Here is a 26,865-nt window from a genome sequence, read left to right as displayed (position 1 = left end):
CTAGCTAAAATAAAAAGATTAATGGAACACTTTGGTTGGGTTCTTACAGGGGTAGATGTTCTTTAGCTTTTTAACAGTAGGTCAGGAAATTTAAACTCACTTCTAGGAAGGATTCCTGTATTTCCCTTTAGACTTAATCCATGGAAGTACCATAGAAAGGCAACAGAAAAAGAAGGTCAAGAGATTTCTTCAATTACTGACAGTTTTATTATCATTGTCTTTTACACTGTCTGCATATGAACAAATAGTTCCAGAACCTTCAAAAAAAGCTGAAAGTGAGACATTTTGTAAAAATGCCATAGAATTACTAGGGAGTAGTAAAAATAAATTACAGCATTGCAAAAATGCATTTCACTTTGCCATAGAAGCTCTACTATTCCATCCTATACACATTATTTTACAGGTTTTACAGTAGCCATGAAAAATAAACTCACACGACCTAGGCAAGACAATTGCTAACCAAAGGCACTGCCAACAGGATTTTGCGCTTCAAGGAGGGGCAAATACTTCTAGAAACAGCTCAACTGACCCGTGAGAATTCGAGTTTCAACACCCACCGACTCTTCAAATGCCCCTTATCTTGAAAAATAACCAAAAGAAAGAGCCCTCCTGGGGGCAGGAGGTTTTCAGCAGCATCCACAGTGATTGCATACGAAGCCATGCCTTCTACAAACTGTCAAAGACATGCTGGGGGCCAGGAAGGGAGAGGGGACGCTCACCAAAACTCACCAAAAACAAAAAAAAAAAAGGAAACCTGCACAACTCTTAGCCAGAAAAAAAAGGGATTTCAAACCAAGCGTGTGGCTCTCCCCTCTCAGAGCCACTGGCAGTTTTTACAGCGTTCTTCCCCACGGTGGAACAGAAGTATTTATACGGTGCTGTCAAGGCTCAAAGCACCAGATAAACGGTATTTAAATGACTTCACGAGTGAATAGTGAAGTGCTAAGTCTGCTTGTGACTGGACAAAGAGCCCCAGAGCGTGCAGAGCTGCTCTGTGCCGCCAGCACGGTGTTAAAGGTCGTTGGGTGTAGAGTACAGTACAGCTGGAGGCTCTTGTGCACAGAGCCCTGCGAGCAAACCCTCACTGCTGACCAGAACAGGAGCTGCAACTGAGCTTGGCAGAAAGTGACTTTCACACAAACCGAGGGCTCCAAGTGATGCAGTTTGAGCATCAAAACTCTCGTGTGGTTTGGAAACAAACATACTCAAAATCTGGAGGAAAAAAAAATAAATCCCAAGCAGTCGCCTTCAAGAAAGAAACAAACAATTTCCTCATCCCTCCACGGACACAACAGCCTCGTCACAGCCATGCTGGGGACACTGGGGGGACAGCAGTGACGAGGCCTCCTCACAACTTCCTCCTTAGCCCAAACGCAAGGTTTTCACACTTAAGGGAAAAAAAAGGCACTGAGGTAAATTTTAGACTCCTCCACGTTCCCCAATAACCTGTGGGATCACAGCAGCCACAGGGAGCTCGAAGGGACAGTTGTGGATCAAATCCCCACAAAGCCCTTTTCCCTGCTCCATCCCAATCCAGCACCACCATTCCCTGCTCTCCACACTCTGCTGCAGTGCAAACTGAGGGAGGCTGGCCCTGGCTGTGTGCAGCGTGCTTGGGACGAAGCACTGAGGGTAAACAGGGGCCAATCCTCTCCCCCTGGGATCCCTGGAGCATTCCCAGCCTGGCAGTGATCCCTGATGGCATCAGCACCATGGAGTGAGGGCAGGGCAGGGACTGAGCCTGCAGCTCAAGGACTTTTCTCAGTGTGGTGGGAGCCCTGAGAGAGGCAGAGAGAGACTTTGCTGTCCTCTCCGAGCTCCACGGAGAGAGCAAATCCTGGGAAGCTTCCTGGACGTGCAGGAGAGCACCAATTGAGAGTGGGGAGGGATGGAGAACAGGGCACAGGGATGGTGTGACAGGGACAGCAGGGCTGGGACAGCACTGCAAGGAGGGGAGCAGGAGGAAGCACAGGTGAGGTGAGCAGAAAGCATCCAAGGATGGTAATTCCCTTCCTTGGTGCCACCTCCACACCCCAGCCCTGGTTGGGGCTCCTCTCCCTCGGAGCCAGATGTGTTCACAGCTCAAAATCTGGTTTGTGAAGGGGTTTTGAGCTTTCCTGGGTTGGTCTGATGGATACATATTGCTAAATATTCAGTACTGAACCCTCAGCCGATGCCCCAACCATCACCTTCACAAGTTTCAAACAGAATTTCCAAAAACATAGGACCCAATTCCTACAGAGTAGAAAACTGGTAAAACTCTGGCTAACTTAGCTAAGCATCAGAGATATTTACTGTAACTCAGCTCTTTTCAAAATCAGAAGTCAAATAGAATCAAAATGAATGATTTTTCCTGGGAATCGCCATTACCGAGTTGCAATAATAATTACCAACAGACTGTTGGGGTGTTGCAGCTGCCTTGGTGTCACAACCTGACATTTCCCTGGCTACCTTAGCCCTGAACAAGTCCATCCAGCACTGGCTCCAGCTGCAACACCCACGGGGTTTGGTGCAACAACAACCTCCTCTGCTGCCTCCTGCGCTCTCCTTACGAAACCAGAACTGGGCCATGCTTCCCCGTGGGCTGCAGCACCTCCAAACAGGAACAAGCAACTCGCTGGGAGGAGCAGGAGCAGCCAGGGTGGTTCTGCTCAAAACTTCAGCCAGCAGATGGGTCCTGTTGGGTGTCACAGCAAGAATTTTCCACGGAGCCTCTGCAGCGGGTGGCACGGCTGGAAAGCCAGCTAGCAGCTGGGTTTGGTTGGTTGAAGCTGTTTTTAAAACAGGTTTCCCGTGCTTGGACTGGCTCTGGTCCTGGGAGAAGAGGTTTCAGAAGAAGAAAATGCAATAGGATGGTTTTAGGGGTGCTGGGAGCCAGTCCTTATGGAAGGGTGAAGAGGGAGAATGACTACTAAGGTGTCCTGAGAAGTCTTTTCATTTAAAAACAGTCTCTAGCTTAGTCTGATGCCCAGTGCTGCCTGAAGGTTATCCAGGTTTGCCTCTGGCTTCTTTCAAGGTCTGTTGCAGTCTCTGTTTAAACCTCTCGTACTTCCTGTGCACTTGCTGGATTTTGTCTTTCTCTTCTTTGTCCAGGATCATCAGGAAATTCTGCAGCTCTGGGATGGAGAATGCGTCCCACTGCAAAACCAGAAACAGAGGGGAAGTGAGCACACACCTGATGGGGTTTGGGGCTTTTTACCTCTGAATCTGTGAGGAGGAACAATAAAATACATGTAAATGCATCTGATCTCCCGTGATTTGCCTCTCATGTTGTGAGAGAGATGGGAAAAGGGGCTACAATTGAAGGACCATCCCAATCCTCCCACCCCACAGCACAGGAAGCAGAATCCAACAGGATGCAGCAGCTCCCAACATTTCCTTCATTGTGGTGGGGAGCAAGATTTGAACCAAAAACTGGCTGTGAATTTATTACCTGAGTACCTTTTACTTAAATTAGTGGATTACTTCTAACAGTGTCCAGCTAATCTAATTAGTGGGGATTAACCCTGGGGTGGCACTGCTGGGTTCCATAAACAGATTATGGGCTGGCCATCAAAACTGGCCTCAGCATTTTGACAGCTCCAGTTTGAATTGTTTTAAAATCCCAGATCATTGAGGAGCAATAAAAGACCAACCCAGCCCCAGCAGAGGGGAACCAGCTCTTTTTCATGGCATCACTTCTCCCACACATCTCCCAAGCTCTGCCTCATGCTCCACACCCTTAACATTCCTGTGAAAAGCAAGGAAAAGAGTCCCCAACACACCTCAACTTCCCCTGTTTCGTTTTCCTTGAGCACAAAGCTCAGCACGTCGGTGTCAGGGCCTGCCAGCAGCCGCAGGTACAGGGGGTACTCGGTGAGAGGGAGCTTCTGGAAGAGCACTGCAAGGGGAGAGCAGACACACACTGACATCAGGGCTGCTAGGGCACAGGGAGGACAGCTGGAGCTGGAAAAGGATGCTCAGGATCATCGTGGAAGGGGTTGAGTCTTTATCACAGGTTTGTAACAATCTCTGTAGGGTCTCGGGTGGTTCAGCTGCTTCTGAAACCATAATTCCCCATTAATGTCCCCATTAATGTCCCCATTAATTAATCACCTCCTGGGAAGGGCTGGCCATTGATTCACCTGGATTTAGACTGCCTGGCACCCCCATGAGCCCTACAGGACCCAAACCAGGAGCCAAACTCACCACCCCATGGCCTCCTGCACTCACCTTGCCCATCCTTCCGCATCTCCTTGAAAAGTGCAAACTTCTGCGGGTTGTCCACCACCATGAACTTCTTCAGGAGCCCCTGGATCACCTCGCTCACCGTGGTCGTGCTGCTGATGTGGAGCTGCTTGATGGCATCCAGGGGCAGGTAGAAGGAGGTCCTCTTGTCTGTCATCTCGGCCAGGTTCACCTCCTTGAGGGCATCGTAGATGGACTGGGGTCTGATCCCGGCCGGCACTGTCACGGGGCGCCGCAGCTTCAGGTGCACTTTGATGAACCCTGTGTAAGTCCCATCGTCGTTCTGGGGCAAAGCACACAGGGATCAGCCTCCAGGCAGCTTTTCCAGCCCCTTTCCCACCACCAGAGGCAGCTCTGCAGCATGGGGTGACAGCAGGACCTTCCCCCCTCTCTGGGAGTTTCGGCGTTGCTTATTAATCACGTTAAAAATACCCAGTAATTTCGGGACAGTCACTACTGGTTTTCTCTCGGCAATGACTCATCCCTTCCCCCTGTCTGTGGGATCTTGTTTAATTTCAAACCGACCCTGCTGTGAGGCAGTTATGGAAATTCCGTTACATGGAATTTGTAGTTGCATTTAATGGGGATTTGAAACCCCTGGCTCAGCAGGATCTCCCTCATGTTTTATTCCCCACTTGAGGGATTCTCACATCTCCAAGTAACAAATCAGCCCTGGAGATCAGCTGAGCCCACCATGGGTCTCTCACTCCACCCTCAGCTCTGCAAAAATATAGAAATCAGGAGAAAATCCTGGTTCTGCCCAATCCATCCAGGAAGCCTGGCAGTGGAGAGGGCAGAAGCATCTCTGTCTAGAAAGGTTTTGTGTTTCCAAACCCACTTTCCACAGCTGCTGAAAAGCCCAGTTCCACCCTGACTCATCCCAAATGAACAACGGGGGCTCAGCCATTTGTGGCAAATCTTTGTGGCAAGTCATTGCCAGCACAGGCTGGCCAGAGGTTAGAGCCAGGAGGAAGGGATGGAGGCAGGGAAAGCTTCTCTGGAGTGTCAGTGACACTGGAAAACCAAGCAGGAGGAAAAGCAGCTTGACAGCCACCAGCCCTGCCACCCTGGTGACACCTTCCCCACAGGCTGGCCCTGCTCACAGCCCACAGAAACCAGCCCCAGTCTCTGTGAGTGAGGCCAAACCAGCCCAGCACATACCAGTTTCATCAACAGGCAGTTGGTGACCTTTGCATTGTACTTTTCAATCTTCTGTTTGATCTCCTGGACGGTCGGAGGCTTGGGTTTTTCTTCCTCTACTGTTTGTGTTACATTCTGCAATCAGAAGAGCTGGGCTTTAGTGCTTTATGGGGTGGGGAACATTCCATCTGCTCGGCTCTGCTTGTCCTGGGGAAAGCAGGAATGGATTCTGCACAGAGCCTGAGTGGGGATGATCCCTGCAGCCAGGAGGCCAAATGTGCAGATTGCCACATCCCCACCCCAACCCACCCCTGCAGCCAGTGACAGGCACTGGAGAGCCACACAAAATGCACCAGTTGGTGGCACAGAGCAGTTAAACATCCCAGTACAAACCAGGGCAAAAACCCCAGCCTTTCCAACCCACTTTCAAAGCAAAGCCACCAGCACCTGTGAGCATTTATTTACATATTGCAAGGCAGGTGGAAAAAAGATTCCTCCCTATTTCCAGTATTTACAGCTCTGACTCCCACAAATTCAAGCAGCTTCCAGTGGATTCACCCAGGCAGAACCTGGAGTTAAATCTCTCACTGCTCTTGTCCAAAGCTTGGGAAATTACAGCTCAGAGCAATAAAGGCACACGAGCAGCAGGCTGCCTGTGTGACTAATAATAAATCAGGCTCTGCAGAGGCAGTCCAAGCATCCCAGCCCGTGTCAGAAACTGCTCAGGGTCTGCCTGCGTGGGGGACAGAGAGGGACAGAGGCTGCTGCTTGCCCAGCTTTGGGGGAATTTCCTGCAAAACCAACAGATCTGACCTGGAGGTGGGTTCTGCCTGAAGGGCACCCATGGAAATGTCACTAATGAATAATCACAGAATCGTTAAGGTCGGAAAAGATCTCTAAGATTGAGTCCAGCTGTTAACACAGCACCATTAACCACGTCCCCAAGTGTCACATCCACAGGCCTCTGGAACACTTCCAGGGATGGTGATTCCACTGCTTCCCTGGACAGCCTGACAGGTCAATTCCCGACCACCATTTATTGAAGATATTTTCCCTACTGCCCAATAGAAACCTCCCCTGGCTCCCCTCCAGCCAGGAGGGCAGCTCTGCCTGCTTTATCCTCTAAATCTGCAGCCAACCAGTCTGTGTGTGTCCTGGGCAGTGCTCAGCGGGTTGGATCTCCCAGCACCACACTCTGCTGCCTTCCCAGAACTCAGCATCCTCCCTGGAGACAGCCTGGGAGTGCATTCTGCCTGGAACAGCACAGAGCTCCCAGATTTTCTGTGGGCTTTGCTCAGGAGCTGGCATTAGCAGGGAGCAGAAAGCGTGAAGGGATGTGCCATCAAGGCTGGGAAGGCTCAGAATGAAAACTGTAACCTCTCAGAAGGGAAAAAAAAAAGGAAAAAAAGGCAGCTTGGGGAGCAAAGCTTGTCTCTTCCCAGACAGCCCCAGAGCACACACGACAAGGACGCAGCAAGCTGTAAATAAGCCAATATTGCCCAAGGCTAGCTATGGTATTTCTTTTAGGAGGAGAATCAAGCAGAGGACAAACTGAAGCCCTGGTTGCAATCTGGCAAGGCAGCTGCAGTCCTGGGACTTGGGAGTCCTGAATTCATTCAAGCGATTCCCAAGTGACAGTTCAGGATTTCACAATTTCACAATTTCCACCCCAGAGCAGCAAAGAGCACAGAGACCTCTCAGACACCCCTATTGACTGCAGCAAAGTCTGACCACACACAGGTGCTGGGCTGGCAGGGGAGTCCTCAAAAATAATCTTTAAAAATCATCTTAAAAAATCATGCTGAGGGTTGACATTTCAAAAGTAGCACGAAGGAAAAAAGAAAGAAAACAAAACAAAAACCCCTTCTTCCCTATAAGTTAACAGAAGATGAAATCTCAGAAGCCTTGTACTTCCTCATGTCACAGCACTGAGACACACACAGCTGTGTTACCCCTCCCCAATCCCACAGTGAGGGAGGACAGGGGACCCCCAGGGCTGTCCCCTCCTGCGCACAGAGAGGTGGAGCTGCAGAGCTGAGGGTGCCACACATCATCCATGGCACAACCACAGCCAGCATCCACACATCCATCCATCCATCCATCCATCCATCCCTCCCAACCCCTGCACTCCTAAATATTCTGCTTTTCTGCCTTCCAGACCCAAACCAGCCCAGCAGCCCCAGCCCTGTGGCACAGGAGGCCAGGGAAGGGCAGCCTGGGAAGAGAAGTTCTGCTCCTTCCCCAGTGCATGCTCAGCTCAGCTCCTCTGTGCTCCTCACAAACCAACCCCAGCCTCCGGTTGTGCAAAGTTTCTGGTGCACAATCTGCAATTCTGGCTCAAGGAAGAAAAACAGAAGCTTTAAACCATAAACCGTTGCCACATTTCCTGTTCTACCGGCACAGGATGGAACGAGCTGTTAACAAAACAACATCTCTGAGCTGCACCTCACCCCTCGCAGGCCTGGATGGAAAACAGGGAAGAGCCAGGCAGCTTTCCTGGGTGGAAAACAGGGAAGAGCCACCTGGGCCATCCTTGGGGATCACCTGGCCATGTGGCCTCAGAGCATGACATCAGTGTGGCAGGGAGAGAAAACAGCACATTCCACTGTGTCACCCTCCTGGGGGACTGGCAGGAAAACCTGGGGAAGCCTGGAGCTGCCAGGAGTGTTCCACACCTGTGCCATGAAAAACCTGCTGCACAGCATTGCCACGGATGCCAGAGGTTAAACACATCACTGGCATCACTCAGACTCAGCAGGCAAGGGGTTTGCCAGCCCTGTGACACTGCCATAAAACAGCTTGCAGGCAGTGGTGACCTGTGGTGACACAGAGACCCAAAGGCTGCCAGGACAGAGTCTGGGATTTGGGACATCCACAGCAGTACAGGACCTGCCTGCACCCTCCCCCTGCCCTCCACAACCCACATTATTCCTCAGCTGTAAGAAATAGCAATTGTAAGGCATGAGTGGAGCCTCAGCTGGCACTTGGGCTAATGCTCCACGGGACAAAGGCTGCGTGGGATGAGCTCTGGGGAGGGACAGGATGGTGGCACACAAAGCCCATGGCCCGGGGCAGGGCACAGCTCACCCCCCTGGCCCTCTCTGTGCAAGCCAGCACTCAGCTAATGAGCTGGAAACTCCTGCCAGGCTTTCATGGACAACCCAGGGGCCATGGAGATTGTGGTGACAGCTCTCAAAAGGGTTCTAAGCCAAGTGACAGATATTTCCATTTATCCATTTGCTCCAGGAGAAACACACCCCACGTTCAAAGAGCACCCTCCCTACAGCCTCTCACCTTCACAAGTCAACCCCCAGCCTAAAAACCTTTTCAAAGCAGCCCAGACAGCAGCTCTGCACCATGCTGGAACCCTGTTTTGGGCATAACAACTCCAGGTGGGACCCAGGAGCTGTCCCACCACACTGCAGGAGCTGCTGTGTGCTCACAGCCTGGATGTGGCCAGCAGCTCATGAGCTGTGGCTTCACCCTCAAACAGACAGGGAAAAGCAGCAGAGACACAAAGTGCTGAGTGTGGACACTCCTTGGAGCAAGGGCCACCTCCCTGCAGCCCCAGGGCCACCTCCCTGCAGCCCCAGGGCCACCATCCCTGCCCCTCACTCCCTGCAGCCCCAGGGCCACCTCCCTTGCAGCCCCAGGGCCACCATCCCTGCCCCTCACTCCCTGCAGCCCCAGGGCCACCATCCCTGCCCCTCACTCCCAGCCAGTGCTCCTCACCAGCTATTTAGTTAATGAATTTGAAGAGCAGAGCACTGGAGATGGATCTGGCCCAGCATCACCACATTCTTGGCAGTCTTATCTCGAGGCAGGAGTGGCCAAGTCCTCCCTGGTGTGCTCGGGCACAGCTCCATCACCATTTCCAGCAGCCAGGCTGTGACAGCTCACATTCCCAAAACCACGGCCTCAGCTCTCCCTTTGGCTCCTTGTTCAGACTGCAGGAGCATTTCAGAGACCTCTGCTGAAAGGATTTTATGATCTGGGGCATCAATCCTAAATTTTTCTGCTTATAAAGGAAAGATTTGCCTTAAACCACCAGAAGCAAAGCCTGGAGAAGCACATCTGAGTGTCCCTGGCTGTGGAACTGCAGTTCAGAGCATCACCTGTGACCACAAACACTGCAGCACAAAGGGCTGGAAATAAATGAGAATGCTTCAAATTTGAATCAGAAATTTGAGCAGCTCAGAACTGTAAATGCAGCTACAGCAGGGAGTGGTGGCAGCACAGGGACATTGGGGACAGGGCTGTCACTAGGGCTGGGACACCTCTGCTCTCACAGAGCTCTCCATCACTGCACAACACCAACACTTCCCCTGCAACATCCACTCCCAGAGTTCACAGCACTGTGCTGGGAAAGGATCCACTGCTCCAGCACAGACAGGCAGGGGAGAGAATCACACAAGAGATTTGGACCAAAAAAAAAACCCTAAAAAAACCCTTAAATGCCCCCAACATTGCCCTCCATTTGAGAAATTCAAACGAGGTGCTGTGGTTTACTTTGGGTTTCAGAGAAAAAAATAGAAGACAGGAGAGCTGTGCCTCTCTAGAGCAGGGGAGAGGGATGGCTGCTGCATTTCAGAGAGGTTAGAGCAAGTGAAGACAGGCTCAGTGTTTTGATTGCCATGGAGATTTCACTTAGAAACCGATTTTCCTGCCACATCTCAGCTCAGCAGTGAGAGCTGAGAAGGTCCTCCCAGGGAGCTGCATCTCAGGGGGGTCCAGGCTGGAGCTCCTCTGCATTGCACCAGGCTGGCCATGCCCACCTTGCCCACCCAGCCCCAGCCCCTGCTGCTTCCCTGCTCCCCACCAACCTGCCCTGAGCAGCAGCCAGCTCTGGATTGTGGAGATCCCCTCACCCAGCCTCTCTTTAGGTTCTGTCCCTCCTGTGTTTTCCATCCCTGCACATTCCCTTGCCCCTTCCCTCTCTCATCCAGCTCTCCCAGCTGAAGCAGGACTCCAAAAGCATTTTTGCAGAGTTCTAAGCAGTCAGGCTTCAGGCAGAAGCCACTGAAGCCGTTCAGCTGGAGAGGCCTGAAAATGCCAAATAATGGATCTGCAGGGATGAGGTCACATCAGAGACCTAAACCAGCTCTTTGCTAATGAAGAGTGATTTTGCTGATGGTTCTGAAAATAAAAAGGAATTACAGCATTCCTAGAAAGAGGCTCTCCAGACTAATACAGTTATTTCAATCAGAAAAATTGTTTCTGTAATCCCACAGATCCAATCCCACTCTGCTGTGTTAAGTGCCATGCAGGGCCCTGTGTGTCCCCTCCTACCCACCCACACCACATTTCCTCCACAGAGATGTTTCAGGACATAACTTATCCATATTTAGCTTCCTCCTGCCCAGAGCAGGGCATGCCCACTGTGCCCTGCCACACTGCCAGCCCTGCCCTGGGCTCAGGAGTCACTCCTGGGCATCTCAGGATGGACAATCCTCAGCATTCCTAAACACATCCACCACCTTCACTCACTTCGGGGTCTCAGTTGATGTTTTCTGCCTGTGACCAGGTGGTGAAAAACAGAGTTGTTGCCACACATAGCTCTTGCAGGGGTGGAAATGTCCCACATTCAATATTTACCATTCAAGTGAGGTGCCAAGTTAAAGAGAGGACAGAGAGTGAATCAACACCCAAGGGAGATGTCCATCACCTCCTCCACGTCCACCACCTTTTCCTCCCGCAGGATTTGCACCATCAACAACCCCAAACAAGCCATGAACCCCCAAAACCTTCTTCCCCTGAGGCCTGAGGGTGGTTTGCAGCTCTGTGAGAATCCACCTCCTCACAGCCCCATTACACAACCCCAGTTGGGTTCAGCAGCACGTTCAGTGCGTGTGGAGGTTTTTTTTCATGCACAGGAACCATTTCCTCCCCACACCACCAAACCCCTGAGAGGCTCCATCTTCTCTGGCAGCCTGAGCTCTGCCACCCCACATCCAGGTGAGGAGCTGGGGAAAAAGGGGCTGCAGCAGCCCCTGACCCCTCTGGGAGGGAGAGATCCCAAATAACAGCAGCACCAGGCTGATTCCCAAAGGTCCCTGAGGGTCTGCAGTGCCCTGGCTCAGTCAGAGCAGCTCTGGCTGCACCAACACCCCGATCTCCATCTCCTCCACAAATGAATCATCAAATGACATTTAAAAACCAGCAGTACGTGTCAGTTAATCATAGCGAGAGGGAGCTGCTGGCTAGCGGGGAATATCCCATCATCAACCATTTCTTCAGAGAAATTCAGTAAAATTCCCAGCACAGAGCAGCCCCCCCTTCCCCAGGACCTGCTGCAGGAGGCTGAACCCCAAAGCTGCAGATTGCAGCTCTGCAGCCTCAGGTACAAACACAGCAGGGGCTGAACAGGAGCACGTCAGTGCTGGTGGTTCACAGGAGCATTTTGAGTGAAAAAGCTGCTCGCTGGGCCAGATTTGATCTCTGGGTGCTGCAGGGCTCTCGTTCCTGTGTGAAACCCCCACTTCCGCAGCAGTGCCTTCTCCCTTTATGCTCAGCGCTGCTTGGGGCCCCAAAGTTCACGACAGGGGTTTTTAATTTTATTATTTTTCTTTAAATAGAAACCATTTAAAACTGTTAAGCAGCCTTGCCAATGTTACCGAGACAGAAATCTCCTCCTGGGGTGAACACTGCCCTGGGGAAGGGCAGAGGGTTTGGCTGGGCAGTGTTCACCCCAGGCTCCCAGAAAAGGACCACGTTCACCAACCCGTTAATCAGTCCGCAGATTAATCCTGCCCAGAACTTTCCCACCCACCCCACAGGTGCACTTGTCACCCTGCCGATTCTGCAAGGCCACACCACAGATCCTCACCGGGCAGCCTGGCCCGGGGCTGACAGCTGGCCAAGGGCTGCTAAAGGATTTCCTTCACCTAATGCCGAAAAATCGCACCGCGAGCCGTGAATCCCCGGGAAAGGGGGAAACCCGGCGTGGAAAAGGCTGAGAAAAACCCGCAGCGGTGCAGACCCCTCTCGGGAGAGGGCAGAGCCCCCCGGACCCCAGCAGCAGCTCGTTTTTGGCATCCCCGCAGGCCAAGGTGCGCAGCCCCGGCAGCCCCAGCCCTGCGCACGGCTTGTTACCTTGGCGGGGACCTTGCTCTGCGCGCTGCGGAAGAACGAGGTTTTCGCCGTGAAAAAGCAATCCTCGAGGTCTTCATCCAAGCTGCAGTAGCCGCTGCTCATGCTGCTGCCGATGGTCATGGGAGCCCGGCAGAGGCGAGGGGCTGCGGGCGAGCCGGGGGGCTCGGGGGGCCACCGAGCATGGGGATCCCCGCGCTCACATCCCCGGCTCGCCGCTTATCTGCCGCAGCTCCTGCTGCTCATCCTGCCCAGCTATTCCTCCTTAACAGGCAGCCGTGCCGGGTAACCCTTCCCTTCCCTCGCCTGCTGCTCCCGCCTCCCTGCGCAGCGGCGCTGGGCCAGCATGGAAGGGGCAGAGCTCCCAGTTCGCTCCCAGTTCGCTCCCAGTTCGGGTCGCTCCGGCGCCGCTCGCCGCTCCCGGGGGTGCCCGCGCAGCAGCATCGCCTCCCCTTCCTGCCCTCGCCTCGCACTGCCGCAGCCTGGCCACTTCCTCTTGCAGAATCTCTCAGCCGGGGTGCTGGGCTCGGCCCTGGACCCCTGGCAGCACCTTGGGGACCCGAAATGTGGTGGCACGGAGGGCCGGGGGTTGTTCTTCCCTACCGTGGCATCACCTGAGGAGCCAGGAGGTGGGGAAGGGGTGAGGATGCAGCTCAGAGCCTCCTCGGGGGTCCAGCAAAGTGGGTGCCTCTGCACCCTGCAGCTGATTTTAGAGCCTTTTTGGCACCCAGGTGAGGTAGCTTCAACTGCAGTGCAGGAAAAGCTGTTCAGCTCCTGGGTCCTGCTTTTAAAGCAGCTGTGACCTTCCTGCCTGGGGAAGATCACAGGTATTTGTGGAGCTGGGCAGGGGAAGGGCTCTGCTCTCCACAGGATGCCACAGGGACACCTTCCACTGTCCCAGTGCTCCAAGCCCTGTCCAGCCTGGCCTTGGACACTGCCAGGGATCCAGGGGCAGCCACAGCTTCCCTGGGAATTCCATCCCAACCTCTCCCCACCCTCACAGGGAACAATCTCTTCCCAATGTCCAATCCAAACTTGCTCCTTCAACTGCTCCCACAGGGCTCCAGGACCTTCACAGAAGCCACCATCCAGCACCAAAACCTCTTCCCCTCTTGACAAGCTGCAGATGTTGCTCCAAACCCTCCCATCTGCATCTGCTGGCTGAAGGACTTCCACTGCTCCATACCCAGCACAGCAGCATCCAGGGAATACAAACCACGATGGAGATGGAAAGACTGGGAAGAGGCAACATCTGCATCTCAGAAAGAGGAAGGCAAGAATCCAAGTGGCTTATTTACAAAACAGCTCATGGCAGAGGGAATAAATAAGCCACATGCTTATGGCAGCAGCATGTTCCTGCAGCAGCACAGCCCCCTCTGCTCCCCGGGGTTCAGTTTAGAGGAGAAAAAGGCTTAAATTGAGTATGTGCAACACCAGCAGAAAGCCAGGGTTGGGAGCATCAGCCCTGGGGTTTTACATGAAGCCTCAGCCCAAGAGTTTCCCAGGAGAACCAGAATGCATCCCCTGGATGCTCCATGGGATTCTTGGAGAATCCCTTGCAGTGCACCTGCTTGGGACATCAGCTCGGTAAGAAACCAAGCCAAATAAACCAAGTAACTTTGACCCTTTGCTCAGCAGCAGCTCCACTTCATGGTTACCTGCACATCAGCCCCCCAAAAACCCTCCTGACCCCGGTGACCTGCACCAGTTCACAGGTGGGAAGCACAAAACCAGCCCAGTGGAGGCTTTTGGCAGCTACAGCAGAGTCTGGCTGTCACCCTGGGAGGCTGCTCTGGGACCCAAATGTAACACATCCTGAAGCACTTAACTGGATCAAAGCCCAAATTATTAATGCCTGGTGTTACATGGTAACAGTACTTAAATAGGTGATATTAAAATAGTTACTTCTCTGACGCTTCCACTTTGCCTGATTTTGATAATATGATGTAATGACTTCCAGCTATGCCAGCTATTAATTTCTCAGGTGTTTTCAGGCTTCTTCCCCTCCTGCCAGTGCATTCAGACATCCTGTTAGGCTCCTGCTGGAATACTGACATTATTTTCCCTCCATCCTGCTCTTTTCCAGCAGCAAAACCTGCTTGACCAACAGGAACACTGCAGGAATGTGCACTCAGATCAAGTAAACCTGGCAATGATTTCCCCCTGATCATCCATAAAGAATGATGGATAATTTATTGCAGTGATTTACCCTCCTAAACCCTCCAAGCAGCCCCCACACCCCCAGCACAGCAATGGGAACCCAGCCAGGGCTTTTCCTGGCTGAGGATTCCGAGGTGCAATCCCCAGCCAGGGCTTTGGGATGGGTTTATGGATTTCTGTCTGCTGCTGGAATTGGAGAGACACTTCTGTTTGCTTGGCACAAGATGCCTCCCCTCCCCAGGATGACACAGGGTGATGGATGGCCTCGGAGCTCACCCTCCCTGTTTGTTATTAGGCACATCAATAACCCTGCCTGGGGTGATGGCCCTGAGCATGAAACAAGCCCTTCTCATTTCTCCAAGAGCCCAGCACTGCTCACACTGCAGGGGGAAGCCCAGTGACATCCACAAGAAATGTAAACACACACAGATTTAGCTTCACACCTTTGTAAAAACACCTGGAGTGGAGAACTCACTCTCAGCCCCTTTGTAATAACTTTCTACAACTTGGAAAGATAAATCCCATCCCACCTCAGATCCCTCCTGACCATTTTATTCTGAGCAGCAGCTGCCCAGTGAGGCCCAAGCTTGTACAGCAGAGGATGGATGATGACCAAACCCCAGACACCCAACAGAAACCCCACAGTGCCTTTGGGAAAGTGCAAAATGTTCCCATCTCCAGTTCTGCACAAGTGCATCCAGGTCCTCCACAAAGTGGGATATAAACATGGGTTTATAAAGAGGGAGAGAACAGAGAATCAGGGAATCATTAAGGATGGAAAAGACCTGTGACTGAATCCTTCCACACCCACTGGTATCATGAAATGCCACATCCACTTGTTTTTTGAACACTTCGAGGGATGGTGACTCCACCACTTCCCTGAGGAACTGTTCCAACATTTCTAAAAAGCACACAGAGACTGCAAAGCTCCATCCCAGCCAAATCCACTCCATGCAGGTCTCTCAGCAATGCCTTAAGCTTGCAGCATTAAGGATCTTACATCTCATGTGGCGTGGTGAGAGCCTCCCTGGCCCTGCAGCCTGTCCCACCCACGCAGGAGCCCCAGACACTGCAGGGCCCTGGGGGGATTACAGCAAAGCTAAGCCTTCCGGAGCAACCCTGGGATTACTGCACATCCCTCACACAGACTGGAGAGTCTCCATCCCCCGGGACTACTGAAACTCTCAAAACAAGGCTATCAGCCAGAACTCCTTGGAAATCCATGTCTGCGCCCTGCACAGTGCAGGAAAAACACACCTCTGCTGCTGATGGTCAAACACAGTGCAGCACAATTTAATCCCAATATTGGTCCTGCCTTGCAGGCTCTGGGATGTGGGCGGTGAGGGGGTTGATGTCCCTGCATGGCACTGCCCTGCTTTAGGCAGATCAGCGTTTTAAATGCTCCAGAGCTCCTCCACACCTGTACAGGGAGAGAGATTCCCACATTGCCAACCTCCTTCCCACCACAGCACAGCCAGCCAGGCAGGGCAGCAGCTCATGGGCTGCAGGTGACACAGCAGTGACACTCACAGACCGAGCTCTGACATGCTCTCCCTCCTGGAAAACCCTTTGGGACAGGAAATCATCTCCCTGGAGGAGATTCCACCGCTCACCACGGGGCTGTGACCCCCAGATCCCCTCCCTGGCATACCTGGCTGCAGGGTGACACGAGGGTGCTCTCTGGGGACAGCTGGCTCTGGCACAGACCCGGCCGGCGACAGTCCAGCTGGATGAGGCTGCGACACTCCTGGTGACATGTGTACCTGCAGTCTGAGGGAGAAAGGACAGCGTGAGGCAGCCACACCTGCGGGATGGGGCTGGGGGAAGTCAGGGAACCCCGGGAGGGACTGGAGTGCAGCCAGAGGGAGTCCAGCATGGCCAGAGCTGGAGCCACACACATGTCCCTGGTCACACACGTGTCCCTGGTAACACACATGTCCCTGGTCACACACATGTCCCAACACACATATGTCCCTGTTCTGGCACATGTCCCCGTTCAGGGACACTCCTGCAGGTGAGGAGAGGTACCAGAATACCTCATCCAGAGCAAAAACTGCTCCCACACCCTCTCCCCAGGGAAAGCTGTGTTCCTGGATGTGATGGAGCAGCAAAACCCACATTCCTGCCATGCATCCTGCTGCCTCTTCCCGACCCTTTTCATACCAAGTATAGCAAAATCCTCAAATCCCACCGAAGCTCAGGGTCCCCACTGGCCAGATCTGCTCCTGGGAGGTGGCAGCTGCAGGAGGATCTTGGCCAGTGGCTGGGGAAAGATCCTTCACCTTCCACCATTGGGGAACATCTTTGTACTGGAGAAATGTGAAACTATTTAAGGTCACTAAATATCATAGAATGGTTTGGGTTGGAAGGGACCTTAAAGATCATCCAATGCCACCCCCTGCCACAGCCAGGGACACCTTCCACTGTCCCAGGGTGCTCCAAACCCCATCCAGCCTGGCCTTGGACACTTCCAGGATGGGGCAGCCACGGCTGTTCTGTGCCAGGGCTTACCTATGGAAACCCCAAGGGCCACCAGTGGTGACTGAGGGGAGGATTTGCCACCAGCAGCCAGAAATGCACCCTGGAGAGGACAGGGACACATCCCAGCCCCAGCAGAGGCTGTGACCTCCTGTCCCCAGGTGCAGCAAGGCATTTCTGGAGCTGTTTTCTTTGGATGCTGACCCAACGCCAGACATTAACCCGTTCAAGGAGGAATTGCACAGATGACTCTGCACAGACCAGCTTTAACCCCTTCAGGCACAGGGTCCTGCTCACCCCCAGCTGCAGAGGGGCACATTTGGCATATCCAGCTCCAGCTATCCCAAATTTTTGTCTATTACTCCCCCAGCCCTTTCCCTCAAAGCTCCAAATCCTCCAAACCCTCCTGACTGCAGTGAACAACCTCCTTCCACTTTAACAGCCCACCTGAGCCTTTTAATTTTTAACTGCCATGCAAACAGACTTAAATTTACTTTTTACGCTGCCCAAAATTCCAGAGCGGTCACCAACCTGGGGAAAAAAAAAAAATGTTCTACCCTAAAAGCAAGGCAAGAGAGTTCATTCCACAGAGGGATGTGAGTGCCTGTCCCTGCACCAGCCCTGTGACCTTGCTAGGAGCCACTGAGCTTGTATTTTAAATACACTTCTTCTTTCTTTTCCCTTTTTCTTTTCTTCTTTTCTTTCTTTTTTCCTTTAGCATTTGGGTCATTGGTTTTGAATACCTGGTGCTTGCAGGAAAGCAAAGGAATATCCCCATGTTTGCTCTGGAAACTGATTTCTGCTCAGCTCTGGTGGATTCTCCAACGCCTGGGAATGAATGAGAGGAGCTGAACCACTGCTGGGAGCTGCAGCCTGAGGGGGGAAAACATCAATCCCCAGGGGAAACAGCGAAATCATTTATCATTTCACATTCATCTGGCGTGAGCTGTCTGTCATTCTCCTATTCCAACTCAGTTGTCTCAAGCAAGCCTGGGGGAAAAGCAGGGAGACTTGGCTTTTTTTTTTTTTTTTTTAATTAGAGATAAGCTGCAGTTACACAGTAATTTAATGCATGACCTTTCGAGCAACTGGAAGAGCCTTTCAACAGGAGCCATTCGCCAAGGCTTTGCTGGAGGTGCCAACTGGAGGATGCTCCAGCTGTGGCTTCACCTGAGCAGCTGCCACCAGAACGTCCCTGCTGCCCCTGTGGCCCCAGATTTGCACATCTGGGCAGCTCCAGCACCTGCAGCAAAGGTCTGCCACATGTCATTTGGACCACAGAAATGCCACCTCCCAGGCAGCCCTCCGGATCAGGCCCATGGTGGCATTTCTTTGTGGGATTAAAGTGTGACACCTCCTTAGTCACCGGCACCTATTCACAGACCTAATCGCTCGGGATCCGGTGGGGAACACTAATTTTAGAAACCCTACACAGCTTTAGGAAGCAGCCACGTGACTGGTTTGCCAAGAGGAGCAGGATGCCTCCACTTAGGCTTGGAGATAATTTCCATTCCAGCCAAACAATGGAAGGCTTGGAAATGGGAGTTTTTTTAGAAAAAGAGAGAGAGAAAGATCACGATGTTATGAGAAACTTTGGTGGCTGAAGGGAATTTCCCTTTCTCCACAGACAAAGTCTTTCAGGGGGATAAAGTGGAAGAGAAAACCAGTCCAATATAAATGCCTAAGCACAGCAATTCAGCCAGGGGATTTCTCCCATCAAACCCTGGAATCCTTCAGGGGCTCACACAGCTCCAAGTGCAGCCTGCACCTGAGGCTGGATTTTGCAAGCTGTGCTGCTGGAGGCCAAGGTGTTCCTCCCGTGCCTGACGTCACTGGGGTGACCTCAGGGGTGGCAGCAGGATGTGGCCCTGTGGCACCAGGAGAGCAGGAGGCTCTGAGGGGACAGGGCATACCTGTGGCACCAGGAGAGAGGGAGGTTTTGAGGTCACAGGGTGGCACCAGGACCCACAGAGCAGGTGACAGAAGGGTCTCAGTCCCCCAGCAAAGCAGTTTCTGGCACCCCAGGGCTCTGACCCAGCCCCATCCCCACAGCTCCATCACTGCAGCCTCATCTCAGCAGTTTTAGGTCTAAACCAGATGGTTTGGGTTCATCTTTTTGCAAAGAGGGGTGTTTCTGTGTGTGAGCAGCCCAGGTCCCCTCAGTGACAGCCACCCCTCTGCGAGGTCCCTGCGTCCCTGCAGCCCAAACCCAGCTGCTGGCAGATGCCCTGGAGCCATTATTGAACACAAATCAGATTTTCCTTTGCAGAGGCAAGCGGGACAGCATCACTGCATCTCCTGCTGCAGAAGGAGCCACAGGAGAAGCTGAAGCCAGCTGGTGCCACAGGGGTGATGCCAGCCCAGTGCCCACCCTGGGGCGGCCAGGCTGTACCCAAGGCAAAGAAAACCTTCAAACCCCCCAAAACCCCCAAACCCCACCTCCACCTACCTCTAACCAGCAACACCTCCCTGCTGGGCCTCCTCGGCAGGCGCAGTCCCGCGGGCCAGGCCTTGGGTTTGGGGAAATGCCTGAAGATTTTACGGATTCTCTTTGTTACAAGCCCGAAGCAAGCGGCTGCTCCCGCCTTCCCGTCCGTCATCCCTGGGACAGGAGGCCAGGAGCTCTCCAGGCACGCAGAGCTGGGTGTTCCAACCCCAAATGCTCTGGGATACAACAAGCACTGGAGCGAGTTGTGTCTGCTCCCACGAGAGGCCTTTTCCCCCACGGAGATAAAGCCCTGACATTGTCCATTTACAACCTGCTGCCGGCTGACGGGGTTATTTATTTATTTTTCTGAGCGGCGAGCTCGTGCATCTCCTGTAAGCCATGGAAAACTTTCTATTTCTGGGGCTTTTTGCTTGATAAGATAAAATAACCCAACGGAAGAGATTAGGGAGAGAAAGCGCAGGACTCGGCCGTGCGCTGGGAGGTCTCTTCCCGGCATCCTCTCTTCCCTCTTTGCTGCTTTTCCCTGCAGTCTTTTAAAGTTTGAGGGATAAAAAAGTCCCCAGTGTTTAATCAGAGGTTAAAGGAATACACTGAGATTAACTGTATTTATAGTATTGATTTAAACTCTGCGCATAGCTAAGAGAGGTTTGTAGATCCTTTCAGAGCATCTATAAAAATCAGGGCGTTATAAAAAAGAGGGAGAGCGACTTTTTACGTGGGCAGATAAGGATAGGACAAGGGGATTGGTTTTAAACTAAGAGAGGAGAGATTTAGATGAGATATTGGGAAGGAATTCTTCCCTGTAAAGGTGGGGAGGCCCTGGCACAGGCTGCCCAGAGAAGCTGTGGCTGTCCCTGGATCCCTGGAGGTGTCCAAGGCCAGGTTGGACAGAGCTTGGAGCACCATGGGACAGTGGAAGGTGTCCCCAGCCATGGCAGGAGTGAATGAGATGTGTTATGAGAACCTTCCAACCCAAATCATTTCATGGAGCTGTACCAGGTGTCAGGTGAGGGGTGAGGCACAAACATCAGTTTAACAGCACCCTTAAAATCTGAATTTGTACCCCTGACCATCCCCTCTCTGCTCACAACCCATCACAAACAGTCCCCAGCACCCTGCATTGCAAAGGGAATAACAAAAATGGAATTTAACCAGTCCCAAAACCACTGAGAGCAGCAAAAGCACTGAGTTATCCCAGGGGGCTTTCTCAGTCACCCAGAGAGCTCTGCACACATCCCTCCTTCCCACACCCAGACCAGCAAACTCCCCCCAACTTCACCCGGATGAAGCAGAGGGAGAAACCCAAAAACCAACCTGCAAGGCAAGAGCTGCAGCCTCGGCTGGTGTCTCTCTCCATAAACCCTTCCCAAGGCACTGGACGGGAATGCAGCAGGAAACATGACCCTGGAAGACCCGAGCTACCCCAGGATCCTGTCCTGCCGCTCTGGGCAGATCCCTGAACCTCCCCAGAGCTCCATCTCCTCCCCGGGAGGAGCCGCGGTGGGTGGGAGACACCCCCGGACCCACCCCGACCTCACCTGCCCCATCCCCACCTGCCCCAGTCACCCGGCAGCGGGGAAAACCTCAGGAATCTGCCTGGATCAGCTAAACGGGACAGAAATGCAAAGTGCTGTGGGTCCTGTGAGCTGCCAGCGATTATTATTTACAGTGGCAAGACTGGAGAGGCGACTGAGTGTGGGAGGATGTGGTGGAAGAAGAGTCACAAAAACCATCGAGGGAGCTGCAGTGGTGTGAGCAGAGCCTCCTCCAGGCCCGGCTGGGCTCGTTAAAGAACTCGTTAAGAACTCCTTATCTTAAGCAAACGTCTACCAGAGAGCCAGGAACATTCGGACTGAAGTTTGCTCGGCACATTAGAAAGAGAAATGGGGTTTTACCCACTCCGTCCTTAAGGAAATAGGGGCTGATTCAGCGCAGGGGTTGAGCACAGAACGAGCTGCTCGGGGAGATAAGCCGCAGAGGCACAAACCCCGTGGGGATGCTGAGGTGTGTCGCAAGAGCCGCAGATCAAAAGGTGGCTGCAGGTGTGACAGCGTTGGCAGATGTGCTGGACACGCTCTGAGGTTTCCCTCCAGGCAGCCCTGCCCACCGGGAGGCTCGGGGAGCTGAGGTGGTTTTCTGGCAAAGAAGCACTTCGGCCAAAAATGCGCTGTTTTGAGAGCATAAATAGCAAAATATTTAATTTTTGGTTATCAGAGAGACAAGGGAGGCACCTGAACCATCGCTGTCCACCCAACCCTTCCCTGCAGGAAGCTGCCCCAGTTCCGAGCCCAGCCGGGATGTTCTGCTGTCCCAAAGGCCAATAAAACACGCTGCTGAGGCCTTTGAAGCTGCATTAGTCACCAGGACACCCCAAAAGTGCCCACGCCCCGCCAGAGCTCATCAAACACCTCACAGCACAGATCACCTCTGCAACCTGCCCAGCCAGCCCCTGCTGCTCCTCCGCCAGGAAAAGCTGGCAGGAAAAGCTGTCCCCCGGCGGTGGGACAGACACATTTACACCCCAACACGGAGGTTATTTGCTTTGCTACTGACTCAGCTGTGAGAGGTGCCAGCAGCACAAAGCCACATGCGTTGGGCAGGAGATATTCAAAGCACAGCTTCTCCTGCTGCCCAAATGCATTCCCTCCAAGGCTGGAAAGAAGGATTTTCAGGGAATGCCAGGAGGATTCACTCCCAAGCTCCCACCTCCCCATCCTTTCACACTGACACCAGTTCTGTCTGTCCTGCACAGAGCACTCCAAATAAAAGCAGGGAAAAAAGGCTCCCACATCTCAACATCTGCATCAGCCCCAGGTGCAGCACCCGTGGGCAGGAGATGGGTTAAAACCAGAGAAGGTCCCCCTCTGAGCCTCCTTTTCTGCAGACTGAACACTAAATAATCATAAGTAAATAAATAAATCAATCCCATTTTACTAAACACAGCCAGATCTGACGTAAACAAAAATAGGCCAGAACTGCACAAACAAAAACCTGAGTGTCCTCAGGCTGCAAGTCGAAAGCAAACAAGCAGCAGCTCTGCATCGGAAGAGAAAGAAATGTTCACCAGGGGAGGAGAACACACCCCGTCTGCAGCTCTCGGGCATTTTTAATGGGAATCGCTATTGGGATGACAGGGAATGCAGACGATGTTAGGAGCGTCCCTCCCCCCCATCCCGGTTGTTTGGGGAGTTTTTGAGGCAGAGCTACTCCCACAGTCTGCATAATTCTCTGAAATGGAAAGGGAAATGGTTATTTAATATGTTTTAATATAAGTATGGAAAGCATCCTGCCAGAGGAGAAGTTCCTCAAAGCAGCTATTTACAGCATTTCGCAACGCCACGAAATTCTGTGAATTTGTACTTTCAGTCAGGATTTCAAAGCACACAACCCAGGACCTCACCTCGCACCTGACCCCAGTTTCCAGGGACTAGCAAAAGAGCCTTTTAGGTTATTTCCCCCTAAAATAACCCTTATTTCTCCTAAATTCTCTACTTCTTTAAGCACAGCCATTCACACATTCTCTGAAGCGTGCCAGGAGCTCCCAGCGCTGGGGAATCACCTGTCCCTCAGCAGGTTTTGAGGGAATTCATCAGGAAAGCCACGCAGAAAGCAAAGGCGCACCCCAAAAATCAGATTTCCACCCCCTCGCTGTGACTCCGGCGTGTCCCCGTGTCACATTGCGGTGGCGGCTGGGTCACACTTAATTAACAGCAGTCAGGGCTAAACCTTAATGCGCTGCAGCAGGGCCATATGGTGCGACTGTCTCTCCCTATTGCCTTCATCCCAAACGCCCCGCGCCACGCAAATCCCCACCAGAAACATTTAATTGATTCGTAATCTGCGGAAAGCCAAGCGGAAGGAGCAGAACTGGCCGAGCCAGGCGCTAATTGCCCCGCTGAGGCTGGTGCTGCTGCACGTGCCTGGCGTGACCCTCCGGAACAACCCCAAAAATGAGCAGGGATGCGTCCTGCAGCTGGCACGGAGCCCGTGAGGCATGGATCGATCCCAAAATATCGCCAGGGCACCCTCACAGGTACAGGTGATCTTGGGGACACAAAGCTGCAGCGAATGGCAGCAGCGTTAACACGTTCTGCCAAAAATCAAAAGGCTCGGCTGACCCCGAGCAGCAAATTTCCAAGCACCTCAAATCCCATCCCTAAAGAGTTTCCCGCACTTGAGGGGCTGAGCTGGACAGGAGCAGTTTCACAGCCAGCAGGGCTCAAATTCCCAAGTTATCAGGAAAACGGGTTTGTGAAAACCTCCTGGTTTTCCCCCTGCCACACCTAACACAGGTCACACCTCCCCGAGGAGCGAGAGCAGCTCCCCGGGCCATGGACAAGGCTGTCGCTGCACAGCCCCAGCTGAGTCACCTCGCTCGGCCCCTCCGCGTCCCTTGCCACACGCTGGGAAGATGAATGTTCCCTGCAGAGCACGGACAGCGCCAGCGCAGCGCGGATCCGACATGAGGAACGCACGTCTTTAGCGCATCTCACTGGCACAGCTCCCTCCCCGCGGGGCTTTGGGCACAGCCTCAGCCAGATGTTCGAATTCGGGAGGACTTTACTCCTCACCGTAAAGCTTTACAAACACCAACGCTCCCTGCTCACCGCGAGCTGCTGATGCCAACCCCGCCCATGAGCCGAGCGGCTCCTCTTTCCTGGAAAAGCTTCCTTTTCCAAACCCGCCCGGCAGCACCGCACCCGCACCCGGAGACCCCTGCCCGGCCCCTCCCGGTGCGCAGCCCCCCCAGGGAATGCGGGGGGACCCGGCAGGTCCCCGCGGCACCAACGCGGGACCCTGAGGGGCGCAGAGCTGGGGGAGAGGGCAGGGAGAGGGTCCGGGGGGCAGAGAGCGGGCAGGGGGAGGGATGCGGGACGGCAGCGCCGGGCGGGGATGCGGGCAGGGCGGGAGTGCGGGACAGCGAGGGGACAGCGAGGGGACAGCGAGGGGACAGGCAGGGCTCAGCAGGACGCAGGCAAGGCGCGGACAGCACTCACAGTCGCAGCGCAGGGCGCGCTCCCGCACCGCCTCCCCGCACAGGTCGCACCATCCCCGGCGCGGCAGCCGCGGGGCGAAGCGGTGACCTCGGCCGCGCTCGGGGGGTTCCCGCGGCGCCGCGAAGATGCTCCGCACGTCGGGCAGCAGCCGCGGAGCTCCCCCGCGCCTCCGCAGCCGCCGCGCAGCCTTGGCCCCGCCGGGGCTCCCCGCGGCACGGCCGCCCGTGGGCGCGGGGGGCGATGCGGGGCCCGGCGGCCGCCGGCGCATGGAGCCGGGCACGGGGGGCGGCAGCGGGCGGGGGCACGGCCCCACGGCCGGCGATGCCATGGGCTCCGAGCGGCGGGCGCGGGGCAGCGCAGGCGCCTTGGACCGGCCGGGAGGGAGGAGACACGGCGGGGGGGTGGCACCGGGACCGGGACCTGCCCCTCCCGTGGGGACCCCCCGGCATCGGGACCCATCGCACTCGGGTTCCTGTGCGGTGCTTCCTCGGGGAAACGCCGTGGGATTCCCCGCTCCGCGCCCTGGGAATGTCCCCGGAACAGCTTCGCCATGGGAATCCCCAGTGCCGCTGGACAGTCACCGCCGCGGGGCCGGGATGGCCCGGGAGGGTCTGTCCATCCCCCGGGAGGGTCCCGCAGCACGAAGCTGCCCCGGAGCTGCGGCTCAGAGTCCAGCGGTGCCTGGGGAGCAGCTGTCCCACCTTCCCCTGGGCACAGGGGGCTTTGGGGGTCATGGATGCCACTGCGAGTGACCCTTTTGGCAGCGGGGATGTCACATAGCAGGGGAAGGTCCCTGTCACCCCCTCCCTGCTGGCTGGGAGGGCTACTGCTCCTTTCCCGCTTGGGGACGGAGAGGGTGACACATCTCTGAGTCACGCAGGACACGACTGACCCTCCCCTGCTGCTCTCCCTCATTCTGGTTTGAAATGTGTTCATTCAGCATCGCCCCCGAATTTCTTTGGTTATTAAAAGAGTGGGAAGGTGAGAAGCAGCTGCTGTGAGGGGCTGGGTGAATCCCTCTGGGCTTACAGGAAGCTGAATCTGACGTCTCTCATGGACTCTTGAGGACAGGATAAGCCAAGGATATCTAAATCCTTTCCAAGGATTCTAATTTGAAGGATGGATTAAAACACTGGCTCTGAATTACAGCAGCCTAGTGCCATAAGCACTCCCTAATAAGAGCCTCAAACTGAAGGAGCAATAATGCTGCTGGAAAAATTCGAGTTTTGTTCTGTGCTACACAGTAAGATTAATTTTTGGAAGGCCTTTTCCTTCCCCATTCAGGATCCTGATTCGCTTTCATATCTCCTCTGCTTCTGCTTGAAAACAGCAGCAGATTTATCCCTCAGTAAACTGTTCCACAAAAACTTGGTGTTTTATCCTACATTCTCCACAGACTGGACCAGGAATCACCTGCAATAACGAAAATTACTTTTCTGAGGGTAAAGATCTGCCTGGCACCTGGCTGAGAACCTCCAGAGCCATTCTGGACTTTGTTTTCCCAGTAGCATCCTGAGACACAGCTCCAGTCTCTGTTCCGCAGCCTCAGCACATAAAAATATTAAATAAATATAATATTTTCTGTCCCCAAAGCAAGCTCTGGCTCAAAGAGGCTTGTCAAAGTTATCCTTCCCAGCTGTCTCTGCAGATATTCAGAGCTGACAGCACAGGAAGCTCTTTTAGGCCACAGGTTAAAATATTTTTTTTTGGGGGAAAAAAAAAACCCCAACTAATTAACATTGGCAGGAAAATTCTTGTTTCATTTGGATTCCAGAAGTCCCCTCTGCAGCTGCTGTGTTACAGCAGTTTAAGCATGACAAGGGCCATTAGCAGAAACTCTTTTTTCTGTTTGCCAAGAAATAAATCCCTTTTTTGTTGGAGCCAAACATGTTCCAGGTCAAATGCTCAGCTGGTGCGAGTCAGTGCAGCTCCACTGAATCCAAGGAGGTGCAGCAGGGACCCTGATGTTCCTCCAGGAATATCAGTGAATTCAAAATGGATTAAAAATAACGTCCATCGGAAAACTCGGGAGAATCCTAGAGAATCATTTGTAGGGGAAAAGCTTTTAAGCGATGGATTCGTTCCACCTCTCCCTGGCCAATGGTTGGGTTTGACATTCAGGATGTTGGTTTTTGTAATTAAAATGAATGGGGAGGTTTGGTGCCAAATTCCACCGGGGAAAGGTTTCCTGGGCGGGAGGAGCTCCTGGGCACCCCTGGCGTGTTCCTACAAGAAAGCCAGGCTGGGCACAGCCCTGCAGCTGCTGCTCCTCCTCCCTTTGGCTGCTTTTCCAGGGACGGATGGCTCTTGGCAGGGATGTGCCAG

At 53.6% G+C, this 26,865-nt stretch overlaps 1 protein-coding gene across 5 annotated transcripts; it reads right to left on the bottom strand.

Moving 5' to 3' along the window:
- Window positions 1-184: 184 nt before the first annotated feature.
- RASSF5 (Ras association domain family member 5) lies at window positions 185-25,004 on the bottom strand. 5 transcript variants are annotated; one of them, XM_085044244.1, is made up of 7 exons: window positions 24,541-25,004; window positions 19,544-19,623; window positions 16,268-16,386; window positions 5,389-5,502; window positions 4,213-4,510; window positions 3,765-3,880; window positions 185-3,138 (listed from the first exon to the last, which is right to left on the bottom strand). In XM_085044244.1, exons 1-7 carry the CDS (start codon window positions 24,987-24,989, stop codon window positions 2,986-2,988), a joined length of 1,329 nt encoding a protein of 442 aa, XP_084900370.1. In that variant the 5' UTR covers window positions 24,990-25,004; the 3' UTR covers window positions 185-2,985. The 5 variants fall into 5 exon arrangements, with proteins under 5 accessions (XP_084900370.1, XP_084900374.1, XP_084900371.1 ...); XM_085044248.1 differs by lacking the exon at window positions 24,541-25,004 and adding an exon at window positions 20,858-23,866; XM_085044245.1 differs by lacking the exon at window positions 19,544-19,623 and having other exon boundaries at window positions 24,541-24,917.
- Window positions 25,005-26,865: the final 1,861 nt, after the last annotated feature.

The sequence above is a fragment of the Lichenostomus cassidix genome, unplaced genomic scaffold (assembly GCF_008360975.1).
Source record: "Lichenostomus cassidix isolate B80296 unplaced genomic scaffold, HeHo_3.0 unassigened_scaffold_chr26, whole genome shotgun sequence".
Lineage (NCBI taxonomy): Eukaryota > Metazoa > Chordata > Aves > Passeriformes > Meliphagidae > Lichenostomus > Lichenostomus cassidix.
This window is presented reverse-complemented; position numbering and strand designations above follow the sequence as displayed.